Source organism: Alligator mississippiensis, chromosome 12 (assembly GCF_030867095.1).
Source record: "Alligator mississippiensis isolate rAllMis1 chromosome 12, rAllMis1, whole genome shotgun sequence".
Classification (NCBI taxonomy): Eukaryota; Metazoa; Chordata; order Crocodylia; family Alligatoridae; genus Alligator; species Alligator mississippiensis.
This window is the reverse complement of record NC_081835.1, coordinates 63,787,401-63,804,947: the sequence shown is the minus strand read 5'-3', so window position 1 is coordinate 63,804,947 and position 17,547 is coordinate 63,787,401. Positions and strand designations below refer to the sequence as shown.

General features: G+C 42.1%; 1 protein-coding gene across 1 annotated transcript in view; it reads right to left on the bottom strand.

Annotated features, from left to right (window-relative positions):
• Positions 1-955: 955 nt before the first annotated feature.
• Positions 956-17,547, bottom strand: part of UBAC1 (UBA domain containing 1) — a 31,784-nt gene continuing 15,192 nt past the window's right edge. The window contains exons 6-10 of the mRNA XM_006268610.4: positions 17,178-17,286; positions 15,543-15,777; positions 10,642-10,728; positions 9,357-9,495; positions 956-7,719 (exon numbers count right to left, since the gene is read on the bottom strand). Coding sequence (XP_006268672.2) covers positions 7,604-7,719; positions 9,357-9,495; positions 10,642-10,728; positions 15,543-15,777; positions 17,178-17,286 — 686 coding nt within the window. The 3' untranslated portion in view covers positions 956-7,603. The remainder of the gene's footprint in view (positions 7,720-9,356; positions 9,496-10,641; positions 10,729-15,542; positions 15,778-17,177; positions 17,287-17,547) is intronic.

Below are 17,547 nucleotides of genomic sequence, written 5' to 3'. Positions count from 1 at the left end.
GAGGGGTGCCTTGAGTCTGATGTGGCGGAGAACCATTGACAAAAACAAATGGGGAAAAGTGCCAAAGGACTTTTGGGTGGAATACAAGCAGTTGCCTGCCTGGCAAAGGACATGACAAAAGTAACACTGGACTTCTTACCATGTGCTGCAGAAGGCTGGATGAACAGTTGCTGGTTCATGATAGATTCCCTTCATTTCTTTGCTCTGTATGTTTGGTAAAAATGCTAATAAATCCTCCCACTCTCCAGAGCAATCACCTGATGCACCTCTTTCTTACTCAATTGCCTCCAAGGCAACCACGCACAGGCAGAACATGGAGAAAGCCTCTCAGCAGGTTCCCATACAGCAAGCAGCAGCATTGGCAATGCACAAGCAGGACGACCATTTGAGGTTGGGCAGACACTGACGCATCCCAGCTTGCCTCAGGACCCCACAGGATGCTAGCTCTCTCTTCACTCCCTTGCAGGACTGCAGTTTGTGAGACTTTTTCTGTTCGACAAGTCGAGAGCACAGGATGATCCCCGACACATGCCATACACCCAACAGCAGAGCTCACTCTCGAGGGGCTCTGCAGACAGGCTTAAATCAAGAGTAGAGATGTGAGAATTGGATGACTGTAACAAATACATAACTATAATGCAACAGGGACCCAAAGCAACTGCATGATTTCCACTGCCCATTCGCACACTCCATTCCAACCTGCAGCTTGAATTTTACCACAAAAAGAGATGAATTGTTTGGAAGAGGGGGGACTACTGACCGTATGCAGAGTCAGCCTTTTCTGCTCGTATTTTGTTCTAGATTCGATGTGGGGGTGGCGGGGTGGAGATGGGGCAAGGGGAACGGACAACTTATTTACAGAGAAATAACTACACCCAGAGGCCCACAGATGTGTCAGGAACGTGGGTTTGGAACCTCCCTGTTCCTTGTCAAAATATTTAGAAACAGCTTGTAATAAAATCAAAAAAAACCTTTATTTTAAGATATGTTATAAATTTACAACACACATTATCAATTCAGGTTCAGTGTCTTCAGTGTGCATGTGTGTGCAGGTTCAAAGACTCAGCGTTCATTCTAGTCCCGCACATGGGTTCAACCTAACGATTGCCTATATTAATACAGTGGTTAGCAAAGCCAGACTTGTCCGTTAAACCAACGTTCTTGATACCTTCTGAGAAGACAGTTCAGCCAATTAAAAAAAAAAGATTAAAGCAAACAAAATGCTTGCAAACCAGTAACAAGGCTGGGCTGATCTTTTGGTAGGGCCGTGGTATTCAACTGAAACTGGATGAAAAATGTTTAGTATTAGCATTAGCCACTACTTGGTCTTTCGGCAGATATGCAAGAGGTCACTGACCCATGTTAGCATCCTTTAGAATGAACCCTGAATTCTCCAGGTTTGTCAAAATCCACCCAAGTTAAGCTTCAGAAAAAGTAACGTAACATCTTAAAAACAACTGTGCATGCCACACATCAGTGTCAGTTCCATATAAAAATGACCATCTACTGGACCTAATTTATTTTATACACAGATGAAATGAAGAACGTTTTTAAGTCGGTACCTTGCAGTATAACTTCACTAGTGCTACCTTGTGGTCAGTGCTGTATAGCAAATCACATTCTTGTACAGTTTGTTAAACCCATAGTAAAAAACAGCTCTTGCAAATTAAAAAAAAATCTACAGGTGTTTGTTACCTGCTGCAACAGGCAACAACACGCGTTTCATTTGGTAGGGTTTAGTTTAAAGTGTTAGCACAATTTCCCCCCTCTACAACATGATATAAAAACTATAACCAAATTCGGTCAGAATGTAATGCATTCACATTTATTAAAGTCCATATGCTTCAGACAGGCCCTGCATTTAAGTTCTTCAAGCCTAGGACAAGAGGTACATCACATGTTGGTTATGACTCAGTGTTGCAAGTGAACATGGCAATTTTTTTTTTACATGTAAACGTTAACACACGCTGCTTGCTTTGCTTCTGTAGTAACACAGGAATCACTGTACCAGTGTAGACCAGTGGCCAAGCCAGTTAGCTCTCCCATTTCTGGCAATGACCAGCACCAAATGCTTTAGAGAAATAATTAGCCTGAAGGTGAAGATGCACTTAATGATTGGCTTACGCCCTGAAGCACGCGTTTTTATCCCTCTGTAAAAGATCTTAGTGTCACTGTAATATTAAACCCAGTGGTGGATATAATATCCACCTGTTATTTTACCAGCTCTTTATAAAGTCCTAGAAATACGCAATACGTGCCAAGTGATAAAAATGTCACTTAATAAAAGAAGAAACGCCAGGCGTTTCCTTCAGACAACACACGTGCCATCCCGTGCCTACTACTTTTGGAAAACCACCATTTGAAACTCAGGTTAAAGGGAACAATTTCACTGCCTGCTTCCTAGGCGAGGTCTGCCAATGCAGCTCTACGACGCATTCATCATTTAATGCCACGCTAAATCGAACAGTTTGAAATGCACAAAGCTAAAGCTTCTCAAAATAGGGCCAGGAAGGTTGTGACTGCTCCAACTGGAAAGGATTAGGCTCCTCAAGCATTTCTCAGATACCAAGAGCTGTTCTCAGAACTCCATGAGAACTAGGGTTGGGAGGGTCTGGGTCACACTGTGACAGACAGGCTGCAAATGGCTAACTGTGGAGCAATCGGCTGGCAGGTTTTAAAGCTTGTGCGGCAGCTCACCTCGCCCTTTGCGCGGAGTGCAGGGCTAAAGGCTACTCTGCTAAGAGCAGCGGGAACTGGTTTTCTATTTCCTTCTGTGCACAAGGCAGAAACATCCTTGGAACTGTGTAAAGAGCAACGAGGTGCAAAGCTGCTGTGTATTCTGGCATGGTCATTTCTACCTCGCAAGGCATCAAATCTCAAAGGAAACCCACACTCTGGGGAAAGAGAAAAAGCAGATTCTTGGCCCTGCGTATGACTGCAGCCTCACTAGGGGTATTGAGCTAGTTTGGTTTTACAGGTCAAGACCAACCAACATTGAAATTGCAAAGTAACTACTAGCTTTTTAAATTTTTTTTTTTAAATACACCCTTAAATGTACCCCCCTATAAAGACAGTATAAATATGAAGCCCTGAGAACAAACTTTCATATAATATATTTCTATTAAAAATATCAAAGCTTTGTGATGACAAAATTATAAATTATATATATTTAAATAAATAGCTAGCTAGCTTCTGAGAGTCACATTATATCAAAAGGTTAAGAGATTGTCTGTATCCACTGATGGAGCAGGGATAGACCTAGTGTAAGACCAACAAGGAGCCAATACGGCAACAGGTAACCCACCTACCTGCCCCACTTCCTCACTTTGCCTTGATTTCATCCATCTTCCAGTTCTTCCCTTGACCTAGTTCTGATGAGGCAATGAGACACTTTCAGTGGTGGTGCTGGATTCACTGCCATAGCCCTCTGTTAGCTTTAGTTTAGACTTAGGCTGCTGACAGATGTGTTTAAAAGCACAATGGGATCTGATCCCCAATCTCAACAACTGTGCTTCCTGCCATGTCACGCACACATGGCACGGATCAGATCCTGGGCTCCTCCTGCACCAGCAAATTGAAAACTGGGTGCCCAACAATTAGCTGATTGTCAGCTGGCTCCAGAGCTGCACCAGGGGTCCAACTGGTCCTAGTGCAGACCCTGGAGCTGGCTGACCATCAGCTGATTGTCAACTGGAGACAGGACCACACCATGCCTTGAACCAACTCTGGGGCCACCTGAAGCCCTGGTGTGGTCCTGGATCCAACTAACAATCAGTGATCTGTGATCATCAGTGGGCAGGGACCACGCTGGGCTGGCTGAAGGCCCTGGTGCAGTGCTAACCCAGCCACAAGCTCAGTTTAGGGTACGATGGAAAATCAGCCACAAAAACATTAAGAGTTTTGTGTAATATTTTTGTGGCTGGTTTCCCTTTTTGTGGTGCCATTAACTGCTTGAATGTGTGGCTGGATTACTATCTGCTATGTGATTAACAGACTCATTGCATCTTAAGTGTAACATCTGCCAGGGGCCTCAGGAGATGCACAAATCCTTACTTCTGTGAGCAGCATTTCCTTACACAAGTAATCCCACTGCATTTTTACAATGCATCTAACTTGCACCATTAAGGACCGCCCACTGTTTTGCAGGACAAAGCTCATAGCCCTTTAATCTTTACCCATGGAACAGGGCTATTGTTCCTAGACAGTGCACTCACTACACATTACTTGGAGAACAGGCCCTGCTAATGCTGAATCCCAGCTTAACAGTCAATGCAGGGACCTTTAGGCTTTCAGTCTTATGAAGCACAGGAGGATCTCTCCCCAGCCACTGTATGTTACATTAACCTTGCTGGAGTAGAAATCCACATGACTCACAGCACGTGCCTTTGGACTTTCAACTTCATGGTTATTGGCAGCATACAGCACGAATGAGTAATACGTGAAATTAATGAGCTGAAATGATTGATTCCTCAAGTGGCATTCTACATCAAGGATGTTATTCGCTCCTAAGCCTTGATGGAAAACATTACATCTTTGTTATGTCATGCTAGTTCCAACTACTGGCCATTGGAAACATAAGTTCTTAAAAGCAGCATCTTTTTCAAAAACAATACCAAAAAAACCCAAAAACAAGGCTGTTTGACATTGCAAGGAGAGAATATTTTATAATAACCAGTCTTTTACCTCCTATACTTCACCTGTACAGCTCAAAAAAAAAACCAGTTCTAAAACTGATCATATATACTTAAAGCTTTTAGGCATTTTAAAGATGCAGGATCCCTTTCATCATGAGGTTTCTAACTATAACTGCAAAGTTATTCAATATTAAAAGCAGGGCATTTTTATTTTCATCTATTATATTAGTGTATTCTCCTAATTGCAGTTGGAGAAAAAGTTGTTTTTAAAGAGTCTGTTGTATTGAATTTGTTATACACAAAGAGGATGTGGTTTTGATTGACTTCTGTCACCCAGATCAATCCAATGCAGAAGATGCATACTGTTCAGTATTAGGCACTGACAAAACCATGCGACCTAACCAATTCCCTGCTGTGGGGAAAATGCAGAGGTTTTCAAGGACTCCAAAGAGTAAAATATTCTGCTCACCAGATGAAGAGTTAAAATATATATGGCACGGAGACTGTGCAGCTGGTAACTGTATGTGGAACTTCATGTCATTCTTAAGAGTCTGAACATATGCCCTTGCAATCAACAGGAACTTGGATGCTGACTTTTAATAGGAACCTGATTGGACCTTAATGTTTTCCAGGTTATGCTGCTGTCTCAATGCTTGTCCAATTAAATTTAGAGCTGTAGGCAAGGACAAGTCATGGTCAACTGAGAAGCCAGTAAAGGTCACAAGACAGTGGATTCATCCAGTTTATAAGGATTATTTACAAAAGTGCTGGGGAGGGAAAACCATAGCCATCAGATACTCAAGGGTGTAGAACTTCAAACAGTAACATTCCTGGGTATGAGTGAGTCCAAATGGATAACCGCAGGGGTAAGAAAGGAAGTCCTGATGGGAGAAACAATTGATATCCTTCAAAGCCCCTTGTTTGGATGTGTTGTATGTTATGACCTATAACTTACAGGTGGTGGCATCAAAACTAGTGGGACTAATCTGAGAAGCCACGTGGCAGGACCAGCCTTCTTTGTAGAACCCCAAACCAAAGTATCAATTAGACTGAGGGGAAGATGAGGACATGCTGGGCAAAAAGGTCCTGAAAAAAAAGTTGCTTTTAAAAACTTGGAAATCAAAAGCCAGGCAACATTTCTATAAAGGTCTCAGTTTTCATTTTTAAAACTAGCAGTCTTCACCAGCTTTCTAAAGTATAGCCAACTTAATAGGACATAACAAAAACTGGGACAGTAAGTCAAGATAAAATCTAAGCTATCTTAACTTCCCCACCCATCACCCTAATTATGGGAAACTGGCAACATCAGTACCTCAGCTGCATACTATTCCAGCATGGATGCCAAGATCAGGCCAAAACTTGTTGTGTGTTTTTGGACTGAAGCTAGCTGCCTTCAGTAAGCGATCGCTTTAAAAGGTGACCTGCAAAGTTATTTGAGAAATCTCCCCGAGGCACACACTACTACACTGCTTAAAGAAGGTGTGAAAGATTTGTTTTCTTCACACACTTAACTGAAACCAGGCAGGGCCCTGTCTTGCCGGAAAGACCAGATGAAACATTTCTTGGGGAGAACTGCAGGGTTTATAACAGAATCAAGTTTCATTTGCCTGAAACGTGATGCCTTTCTTCATCAGAATATTTGGCCTTTTTTGAAACACAATTCAAATGCATCATAAACTGTCAGAGGAAGAAATGAGCATGCAAGATTTGGTCTCCCATGCTTTAAAAAACTGGAAGCTTAACAAAGCTCATCTATCCAGGCTGAGATTTCTAGTATGCCTTCCAACAAAACCAGGGAAGACAGAGCTTGACATTTTTTAAATTTCCGAGGTGTACAAGAAAAAAAACAAACCGGGGGGTGGGGGGGACAACACCTTATTTGGAAAGGCCTAAACATTTCAAAAGTGCTTGATGCAACATAAACAAGCCAAGGGAACACAAACCTAAGAACTTCAGTTTTCACTTGAGGCCACCTTACAGTGAAAACCCAAGCAAGCCAGTTTCTTTTTGCAAGCAGAGTCTGATAAACGAGACATCAGCAGCACAGAATGCTTCCTTTCCTGAGACAGTCTCAGACAAGGAAAATAAATGACATGAGGATGCATCCTCAACCCAGGATACGTTAAACCAGGACTAACCTATGAACTGATGCTTCAAGAGAATCCAAGCGCTGGTGTAGCAAGTTATGTTTTGTGAAAGAAGAGAGATACTGCATCTTTAATCGACTTGAGTAAGTCTCCTGCCAATGCACAAGCCCTGTAGGACTGGAACACCACTAAGGCAGAAATAATAAATAGGGAAAAAGGAACGCTACTTATTAAAGAAATGCCATCTTTGACTTATTCTGTTTAAATCAGAATGCAGGACTAACAAGCTTGGATAGAAATGTGCTCTCTCAATATTTGGACTTCTGTAAAAAATAAATTTCCTAAGTGTTGATTTAAAAAGCACTTTGCATTTTGATATTGATATAAATTAACACTGTATCAAGATGATTCCTACCCTATGCTAGTGGTCAGTGACCTTTTGTAAACACTAGCCAGATGCTACAACTGCCGGCTAGTAAAACTACTGTCACAGGCCTTTTACAAGGAAGATTGAAACATGAGCATTGTCATCATATCACTTTCTCCAATAATCATATGCTTCATTGTTTTCAAAGCCTTTTTCTATATTTGGATAGATATTTTATTTTCAACCTAACACCTGAAAGCAAAAAAAAAGAAAAAAAAAATCTCAAACAAGTCTTCAAACCTTTTCTCCTAACACTAAGCCCACAAGGCAATTAACTTCAGCTTGGCCATAACTACACATGTGCTCACTGGAGAAATGTCTGTCCAGATAAGCTACCCCGCTTCCTTCTCCCCACCCTCTCCACCCCCACCCCCCAAACAATCTATGTTCCCTCTTGTCCAGGACACGCAAAGCGAGGGACAGTAGAAGTGGCACAGTAGATCGGCATTCCCCCTCTACGTGCGGTTCAGCGTCTGGAAGATTCGAGAGATCTGTAGCATGACAGGCCCAGTTTCTGGATCATTCATCCACTGAGTACTGTTTAAGGGGTTTTCAAGCATGTCTTCAAAGGCTGCCAAGAGAAGGAAGAAGTAAAATTTAGCTAAGGATGACCGAGTATTTAGGATGTTTTACGTAAGGGGAGTTGGTTTTAATTACTGTGGAAGCGATCAGAGAGTTGCCATCACAATTCGGTCAAAACTAAGAACGAGCATACCCTAGATATACTGTGCTCCTCCCCAAATGTTCTGTATACATGGGAACGCCACCTGCAGTTGTATCTTCACCAGGTTGCCTCTTCAACTGGAAACAGCATGTTAAAGAGCCTCGATTATTGTCTCCCACAGGTCAGCCCTGGATGCTGTGTGTTGGAGGGGGTAGGGGGGATTGCATCTCTGAAAAAAAATCTCTTTACACAGCCCCTTTATCAGGAGAGCAGGGTCTTACACCCTATGGAACAGGCACTACAGGCAATGGAAGCCATGAATACCCAGCACCTCTGAAAGGCATAAATACTTTGTTCAAGGTCACAGGTCTCTGGCAGAGCTGAGAATAAAATACAGATCTCATACTTTGAAACCTGACTACACTTTTGGGGGAGGACAAGAGATTGCACTCTGCAGGACTACAGATTTATCATTCTACTATGATTAATGATTTTCTAATTAAATGGAACTATTTATTACCAAAATCAGAGACACTAGCGATTTGCCAATGTATCATTCAAAGTAATATGCTCCAGTTCTCATCCAAGCTTTGGACATGTATACAATGACATCTCATTTTCTATTTTTATACCCTGAGCTGTAGTGTGTGACTGCTCTGAAATAAAGGGACTATTTGTTTGGAGATCAGGGTGGGCAGGTTCTGGTCCTGTTTAAATGCGATTGGTAAAGTCAGCATTTTAATCAATGTAGGTATTATCAAAAGCTTTATCATAAAGCAATAGGGAGGCAATCTTTCTTTAAAAGCATTCCCTTACCTAAAAAGCCCAGGCGACACTGAGGCTAAAGAATAAGCACGCCATTTCTATGCAGCATGGAAAGTAAGATTTCCCTCAGTATTATCTCCCTTTGAGAAGTTTCCCTAGTGACCCATCAACCACAGATTTGCATTTCATTCTCTTTTGGGCTCATCGACTGTGTACCTTTCCTTGGCACAGTCTTTTTGACCAAGAAAAGGAGAGGCACTACAGGGCAAAACTCCAAGAAAAGGACAGCATGTGTCCACAGCTAATATTTCAGCCTTGGCAGGACAAGGCTTTAGCTCACAGTTTTCAATTTGGTTAAATTCAGGCAACTGCTGCCCACTCAGCAGGGAGTTATGCAGCAATTGTACTGCAGCATGCTCTCTCTTGCCCACTATTTGCAGACAAGGAACTGGAGATTTCAAGCACAGGTCTCCAATTTTCCTGCCAAAATGTGGAGAGGGGTCTCTCAGATCCTCATGAATACCCAGGGGCTTCAGGGTGATCCAGGTAGCAGCAATTGCCCTGGAATTCAGGGTCACATCTGTGGTAGTCTCACAAGTGTTCAAGCCTATAAAGGCCCACAGAGCAATACACAGCAGCAACAAACAAGCCTTCAGTGTGACTAAAGGGGAAACAGTAGCAGCATCCATATCGCTAACTGCATTACAGTTGTAGTACTTTGCATTTGTTACCTACTGCAAAGGTGATGCTTCTTTGCCAGAAGCCCATGACATACTTACCTAATAGCGTTTTAGGGTTTGTTAGTCCTAACTGTACCACTGGGTTTTCTAGGATGGCTTGGAAGAGAGGGCTGTTGGTGTCGATTCCCTTATCTAAATCCTCTGGAGAGGGCTTTCTGTCTCCCAGCAGCCATTCACACTGTTAAAAAAAACAAAAAAGCAGCAGGCATGACCAGGTCAGGAACAGTTCTATTAAAATGCAAGTTGGTAACATCCAATCTCTCAGATAAATAAGGCGTAAGTTAGGACATTCCAGACAAATAACTTCTCCCTGTGTGCAGCTTGAAAGACTGAACCGCACGTATTAAACACATCAGCTGTTATTCTTTGGGATGCTGCTCCCATTGAAGGCAACTGCAGAAGTCCTGCATGTCACTAGGTGTAGGTCTAGCACCTGAGGGCGCTTATATACATGTAGAGAGGCTGCTGTGATGCACTCTAATTACAATGCATTGGACCAGACTCAATTAATTGAGTCTGCTGGAGCATGGTAATTGCTGCACTCCAGCAGACTCCAGTGTCATGTGTATCAGCATCCCTGCACCGAGAAATGGTGGCTTTAGTTAAAGTGACCCTGCCACCATTTTTCAGCATGGGTACGCTGATACACGTGATGCTCTGGGCACTTTATTTAGAGTCACTCCAATTAAAGCACCCTTCCCCCAGCCACTTGGAGCATATCTATAAAACATCTGAGACAGCAACAAAATGCAGCAGGCACATGGATTTAAAAAAAAAAGCAGGTGAGGTGTCTCTATACAAGTCAGCCTGTGGGCCTGCTGCTTGCTCCAGAACGGTCAGTCTCCTACACCAAAACTCTCCAGGATTTCCCAGACTGAATATGCAGGGGCACTCACTGATTCAACTTTCAGGAGTGGCTATCTTAACTCAGGCCTTCTCTATTAGGCAGCATATACTCTATGGGGTCCTGCTGTTCACTGTGCACAGCTTTCAGAGGAGGGCCTAAAAAAAACAGACATATCCCTGACCAAAATTCTTCATCTCAACAATTTTCATGTGGAAACCATTCCCCTCATGCTAGACATTGGTTGGTTGCCATCGTCCACCCCAGAAGTGGCTACTTTCCACAGTGGTTTCATCTAGCTAGAAAGGTGCCTAGTATTAAGCAACATTTGCTTCAACATCAGTCAACATGGGGACTGGTCTATTAGTAGCAAAACAGTTTAACAGAGTTTGGACTGAAGTGACCAAAGCATCATCCAGGCTGACGACCAAAATTCTCAACTCAGAAGACAACATGGAATAAAAATGACAGTGAACTCACAGCTGCATTTTGCTGGTTGTTGTTTACTCTGAGTGCGTCTATCACCTCTTTTTCATCAAATCCCATCTCCATCAGGGCAATGACGGCCTAAATCAGAATGACACAGCTCATTACACGCAACATTTAACTTGGTCTATAGCAGCCACAACACGTACAGGAACAAACATCCTATTGTCTTCAATACAGGGCCTTTTGGTGGGACAGAAAGGGGTGTGTCAAGCTGTCAAGCAGCAGTTTATGTTATCCCCCAAAATACCAAAGCTGTACTCAAGCAACAGCAGGAGCCTAATCCTAATTGCTTCTTTCCATGCCAATTCAAGGCTGTGACTCCTGGCACTTTAGTTATGTGAGGTTCTTTACCTTGCTGTCCTGGAAACCAGAGCCAAAGATAAGCACAATAACCACAATTAGTTGCTATGATGATTTTTATTAATAAAAGAAAGGAAAACAGCATCAAAAACAGCCCAAAACAATGGCTATCTTCAGTTACCAAGCGTATGTCAGTCTCTTTGAAGAGCTTTCAACAAAGATAACACCTGTGTGAGCACCTGACCCTTTGTTAGGAACACTCTTCTCTAGGTAAGTTAAAACCCAGGTAAGTTATACCTTGGGTCTGCATATTGTAGATAACCTAAATAGTTTCTCGACAGCTAAAGTAATTTTGTTAGCAATCAGCGAGTCCTGCTCACTCCATTTTGGATGAAGTGAACACTTGGTAAATAGTTAAGAGTGCTCACAGTCAGCTAGTCTTAAAAATCAAGAAGTACTTTAAATAGTTATTAAAAAGAAGCCATTTTATGAGCAGTCTTAAGACAAGGTAATGTGAATCGAGACTGGTAGTGGGATTTAATTCAGTTTTAGGATACTTAATATTTATTAACTGGTCAGTCTTGAGACTGACCAGTTAGTAAACATTAAGAATCCTAAAATTGAATTAAATCCCGCTACCAATGTTAATTAACTTTAGCTTGTCTCTCTTGGTCAGTCTATGGTCCCAGCAATGTGGCGTTTATTAGAAGCTATTCACGTCTTAAATTACAATAGTGTTTCAATTTGGGTGAGAGGAAATGGAATGCTGTTTTTCCTTACTGCTCCGGGCTTCCTTTTATTCGCCTATTGTTGCCCATTGCTTGCTTGTTTTCAGAGATGAAGAGGCTGAGCTATGGTGAGCGCTTAACAACAGACCTTCCTCAGCCAGATGAAGGGTACTTGTAACCAAAAGCTTGCAAAGACATTTTTTTTCCAACTATTTGAGTTGGTCTAATAAAAGGTATCAGATTTACCCAAAGAACCTTGTTCAACAACATAAAGGAAAAAAGAAGATTCTGCTGCGTGTCATGCAGTTTACAGGAAGGGTCCTTCTACGGTCTTACTGAAAATGGCAGGAGCATCTCCTAAGCTGTGTGCCAGGTGCAGCCATCCTTTCATTGGCCCAGCACTACTGTGGGATTATTTTGGCAGCTGAAACCACAATCTGCTATGGCTACCTCTACTCTCCAACCCTCCTACACATATGCAGGAAAAGTTGGATTTTTTTTTTGCAGCTTAGTGGTCATACTGCTTTGGTCTCTGTAGCAGAAAATTCTCAGAACATGTTTTTAAATTAAATTTCCAAATTTCCTTTATTCAGTCCATTTTCTGACATATTGTTCCAGTTCCATCAGGGCTTGACAAATTTGAAACAACTCTGTGTTTATACAGTCATTCAGTTATTAGGGCACTCTTTCTAAACAGAATTATTTTATAAAAAGTTCCTTTATAATTTAAGGCTAGCTACTTTAGAAAGCACTTTCTATTCATCTTCAGGACTGGGTCTTCTCTCTGAGCTCAGAAAAGAAGTTGCTAATGCACCATCAGACAATGCTGAATATTGGGGGATTAATTTATACTCAAGTTGCTTCTTAAATGGCATCAGATGGCCCTGTTATGATTGTACATAAACCACTTATTACATAGGAATTACATGACGAAGTTGAATTTAAGTTTGCAATATTCACCCATTACAAGATAAAGCTCTTGGTCTGGGAGTGATGTGATAGAGACCTTGTTGACAAAGGTATTCACGGCATAGCATTGACACAGCAGTTTGGCAAATGTAAAAACACCAATAAAAAAAATTTACCTGTAAGGAAGCAAAATGTCTTATAAAAGAACTTGCCTCTAGTAATCCCTACAAAAAACATGTTTGGGGTAGGAGGTGGGAACTCTTCTCAACACTACTTCTTTTCTTGCTCCTCACCTTAATTACCCGTAAGAGGGCAATATCAGATGCCTTATTTTCAATTAAATCTGTTAGGGGTTTAGCTACTGCAACACGTGCAATATATGAGCCATGACACATTTTATTCTGTGCACGGTGATAGCTAAGAGATTTAGGACTCACAGGAAAGCAAGATACCATCTCGTAGGAAAGTTAAAGCTTAAAGAACATGTCTAGGAGGACAGATTGTTTTAATTTAAGCATCCACTTTTGGCACTCATTTTGTATGTGCTTGCAAACAGAAAGTACATGCTTCACTCTCCCTCATTACCTAGTATAGACCCACAGGTTCAGCCCCACACCCTTGATTTCAGAGGGGCTGCGCCTGTATAGCTATACAGATCTTGACAGCCACTTTCAGATTCAAAACATGCATTGACACTATGACAAAGGCAGCTCCAGTTTGCAGCAGTCACTTCTCATATTCCATAATCCTCTCCAGACATTGTTATCCTTTACTCAGTTTCTAGGGATTGGATAGTTATGTACATGCTGGAAAGACAAACAGACTAGGAAAAGCAGAGGTACCTGTACTGTGAACACCTCCCTCATGAGACTGAGCTACAGGATGCATCTACTTTGGTAGGAAGCCCATTGCTCTGTTCAAAGGGTGATATCAAGGCTCCTATTGACCTTCACCCCACTACCTTTAAAGGAGCTTCCTCTCTTAGTTGTGGTCTGAAGCCAAATACTCCACATATTTATGGTGCTGCCCAAACAGCAATTCCAAATCTGTTTCACATTAATCTGAATCTAGTCCATTATCTGAATCTATTACTCAGTGGCACAGCAATAAAGTTTGGCACCCAGGGCAAAGCCCACAGTGGCAGCCTGCCCTCACCCCATGCACAGATCTGGGGGGACACACACACTCCCATGCCTGGCTGGAAGTGCATGCAGTGGCGGGAGCCACTTTTCCCTGTCCCCAAACAAGCTGTTTGCGGCTCTGTCCCATGCCCCACCCCAGCTGAGCAACACCTGTTGGGGCCCCTTTGCTTCAGTTCCCAGGGAGGTTGCCCCCCCATGGCACTGGTACTACTGGATTTTTTTGTGATGTACAAAATAGAGATATTACGCAGCGATAACCTTCCTTAAACCATAGAAAGTAAACCATTTAAATAGGGTGGATCCAGATTACTTAGTGATAAGTAATCCTCAGTATATGTGCAATCCACTAATTGGTGGGTACATTTAAAACAGATTGTAAAACAGCAAACAAGTGTATTTAGCCTGATCTCTTCAAAAAGGTTGGCTATCTATAATACAATTTAGAACACTGATCAGAGGAATGAGAACCCTTAAACCTTAATTTGAAGTGCTTTGGGAAACAGAGAAGGAGAGAGAAGACCCTGTGAACAACTACAGATTTGTAAGGGAAGCAGAGAGCACTGTTTGGATCCTGCAGACCTAATTCTGTTCAAGTACAGTGGACAATCTAGAGTTAACTCATTACTCAGGATCAACCGAAGATGTTGATACCCTGTGCAGTACTGCACACAGATGTCCAAGACACCTCTGAATAAAACTTTGCTCAGGTTCCAGAAGCAGGAGTCCTGGTTAAACAAACCTCCGCTCAGGCTAATTTACTCCACTTCTTAGAAGAAGGTCTGAGAGTTGCTCTGTGCTAACGTGGCACTACCACTAGCTCAGGTACCAGCCATATACTGTGCAGTGCAGTGCAAACCTATCAAGAGAATAGCACTGAGCCCTTTGCTTCCAACCTATCCAAATTATGAGAAAGCTTCCAGTCTGGTACTTAGCTTTACTATTCCCTTCAGCCCATATATGTGATGTTTTAATCAACTTGCCTTGAGCAGGACAACTTGCCAAGGTCAGACAGGTAATAAGTGCACCTACTCTTCTCCTTAGATTTGTTACGCAGCTGTGAAAATTACACATTTAGATACACACACGTAAATATTTTTAAAAGTCTCATTTTCAGTGATGAGTAATTTTCACACCTGTCTCATCAGCTAGTAAATTGGGCTGGATTCCTGCTTAAGCTGCAGGAGTGGAACTGGATATTCCTGCTTTAGTGGTAAAAGCAGAATCCTGAAGAGCACCTTTTACTGCATTTAAGGGGAAATTATCACACACATCTGCACATTTTTCCCCCTATGATAAATAGCTTTGAATAGGGATCAGCTTGCTTTCTTTCTTCTTTTTTTAAACTGTTTCACTGACCTCTGTTAAACAGCAGTTTTCCTATTACTTTTGCAAGCATCTCAAGATTACACCTTACTGCTATTTTGTTAATTTGCACAGCTGGAGTCTTCAAGACACTGTAACACATATCCTATGACCCTTCTTCACCAATACATATAACTACAATCTTTCCTCCAGCTTCAGTGAATAGAGCAGAACAGTTACAGAAGTCTGTGCTAGGAGATTCAAAAAGTATCAGGCACAATGTCCTATGTTCAATGCATCAACATTTAAGTACTGCAGCACAGTTGTATGGCTTCAGATAGTTTGATGGTCTTCTAGCAGACCCCAGTATCTTCTGTTTCAGAGACACCAGAACTGTGCCAGAGCAGCAGAATATATACTAGGCCCTGCAAGATGCACAGTGCCTTATTTGAACCTTGCTGTTGTTGTAATATTCTTGTTATGCAGAGAGGTAAGAGAGTTAAACACATACTCGTGGGTCAGGACGAAATTCTCTTTTCCTGCGGATCTTCTTGAATATTTCTGTCAGCTCATCCTTGGCCTCTTCACCACCAGTTTCTGAACTAGGCCCAGCAGCACTTGCTTCGGCAGAGGAAGCGCCTGCTTCAGCTGCAGCTTCTGAGGAGGTCTGACCGGGAAGTGGTGCATCAACCATGGGGTCCTCTGCGTGTTCGATCAGCCACTCCATGGCCTGTGTTACTGACATACTAAGGCAAAATTAACAGAAACACGAAGAGTCAGCAAAGCTCAACAAGTAAAGAACCATCCGGCTGACAGAACCTTTGGCTTTTCCTCCTGAAACTTTCAGATTTGCCAACTGGTAATATCAGCAAAATCCCAAAATATGAGTGCCCTTCCTTGAAGTTCTCCTCTCATTTGGTTACAAAATAACTTTGGTGCAATTTCTCAGACACTACCTTTCTGAAATATAATGGATACCAAAGGAAGCCTCTCTTGGGGCTACAGCAAAGGGACTGGAAGTTGCTGAGTAGGGGAAAAGTCAAGGTTAACCTAGTGCTTTCAAATGCATTTTTGAGGGACTGAAAGAACCTCAGCATCATTGTGAAACCTCAGCGTCATAGAGAAAGTCACTCTCTAGAGTTTGGATTTGTAGAGAAAACCCTAATATAGCAAAGAAAATAAACATCTATCCAAGTTGGTGCAGAACCTGAAACCATAGCTCAGAGTTAATTCTGATACCCTGACATGATCATGGTTAAGTGTCAGTGTTATTACCTATTTTACTTCTGATCAAAAGAAATAAGAAAGGACAGAGATGAATATTTTCCAGATGCACAGTTTACTGGGAGTGATAGCTAACTTTGGTATAACAAAGAGCTAGTACTTTATCAAAGTCCACCTTTCCTTCCCAAAGTCTGGATCACAGAGCCCATGTGAGCACTGGAACAAGGGCAGGGCATCCACATCTTGAACAGAGCCTAAATCTGCACGTGAACCTAGTTGAAAAGAAAAAAAAGCCACTCCTGACAAGACCAGCAGAGCACTCTGATCATAGTTTTAACATCTGCATGATCTGCTGTAAAGCAGGTGAAGCTTGGGTGAGCCACAAATTTGGGGCAGGGGAAAATGGAGACAAATGGTAGGGAAAAAGAAAAGAAGAGAAGAGAAAAGGGGAAAAAAAAAAATCAAACACTGGATTAGTACAACCATATAAAAGTTATGTAACCACAGAAGAAGAAAACAGCCCTCAATACTTCTATCTGGATATAAAAAAACTTCTTTAGAAATCAATAAGAAGTCTAAAGCTGCTCTAAAAATGGGTTAGATTTTTTTTCTTCTTTAGAAAGTAAGGGGTTTCTAAAGTGAGAGTTCAATACTTGTAAACAGCTTCAGACTGACAGCCTGCAGGCCATATTCTCAGCACACGTATGGCACATAAAACAGCAGCGCAAGCTTTCTTCACACCATCCCCTGTACTCTACCTTGGATAGGACTGTTCCATGCACTAGTGCTTCATCCAGTCTTGTTTTAGGTGGTTCAAATAAAGATCGGGTTTGTTTGTTTGCTTGCAGAAAATACACCGAGTAATAACGTTCACAGGTAGCCTCAATAATTGCCAACCTGGTAGTTTGCTGGGCATACTTACTGATTTAGACGAAGGGCTTTGACGGCTCGAGTCTCGGGAAACCCCATTTCTGTGAGCTGTCGCAGGGCTATTTCATCCACTCTGTCTTCCTCATCCTCATCCAACATGGCTACGAACAACAACATGGTCACGTTACAGCTCCCAGCCTGCTCCATCCAAGACCACATTTGTTAAGTTGAAAGCATTGATTTTCTCATCTCAAACATATCGAGTCAGAGACAGAGAAAGAGCTTTTCCAAAGCTCTCTGCCAATGCTGGATTGCTCACCTACACTTTCATTGAAGCTTTGGCTACAACAGCTTTCCATGTTGCAAGCCATGGTGAAAAGACTTCCTTGCTACCTGGGCAGGTCTATTTAACTAGGAGCAAG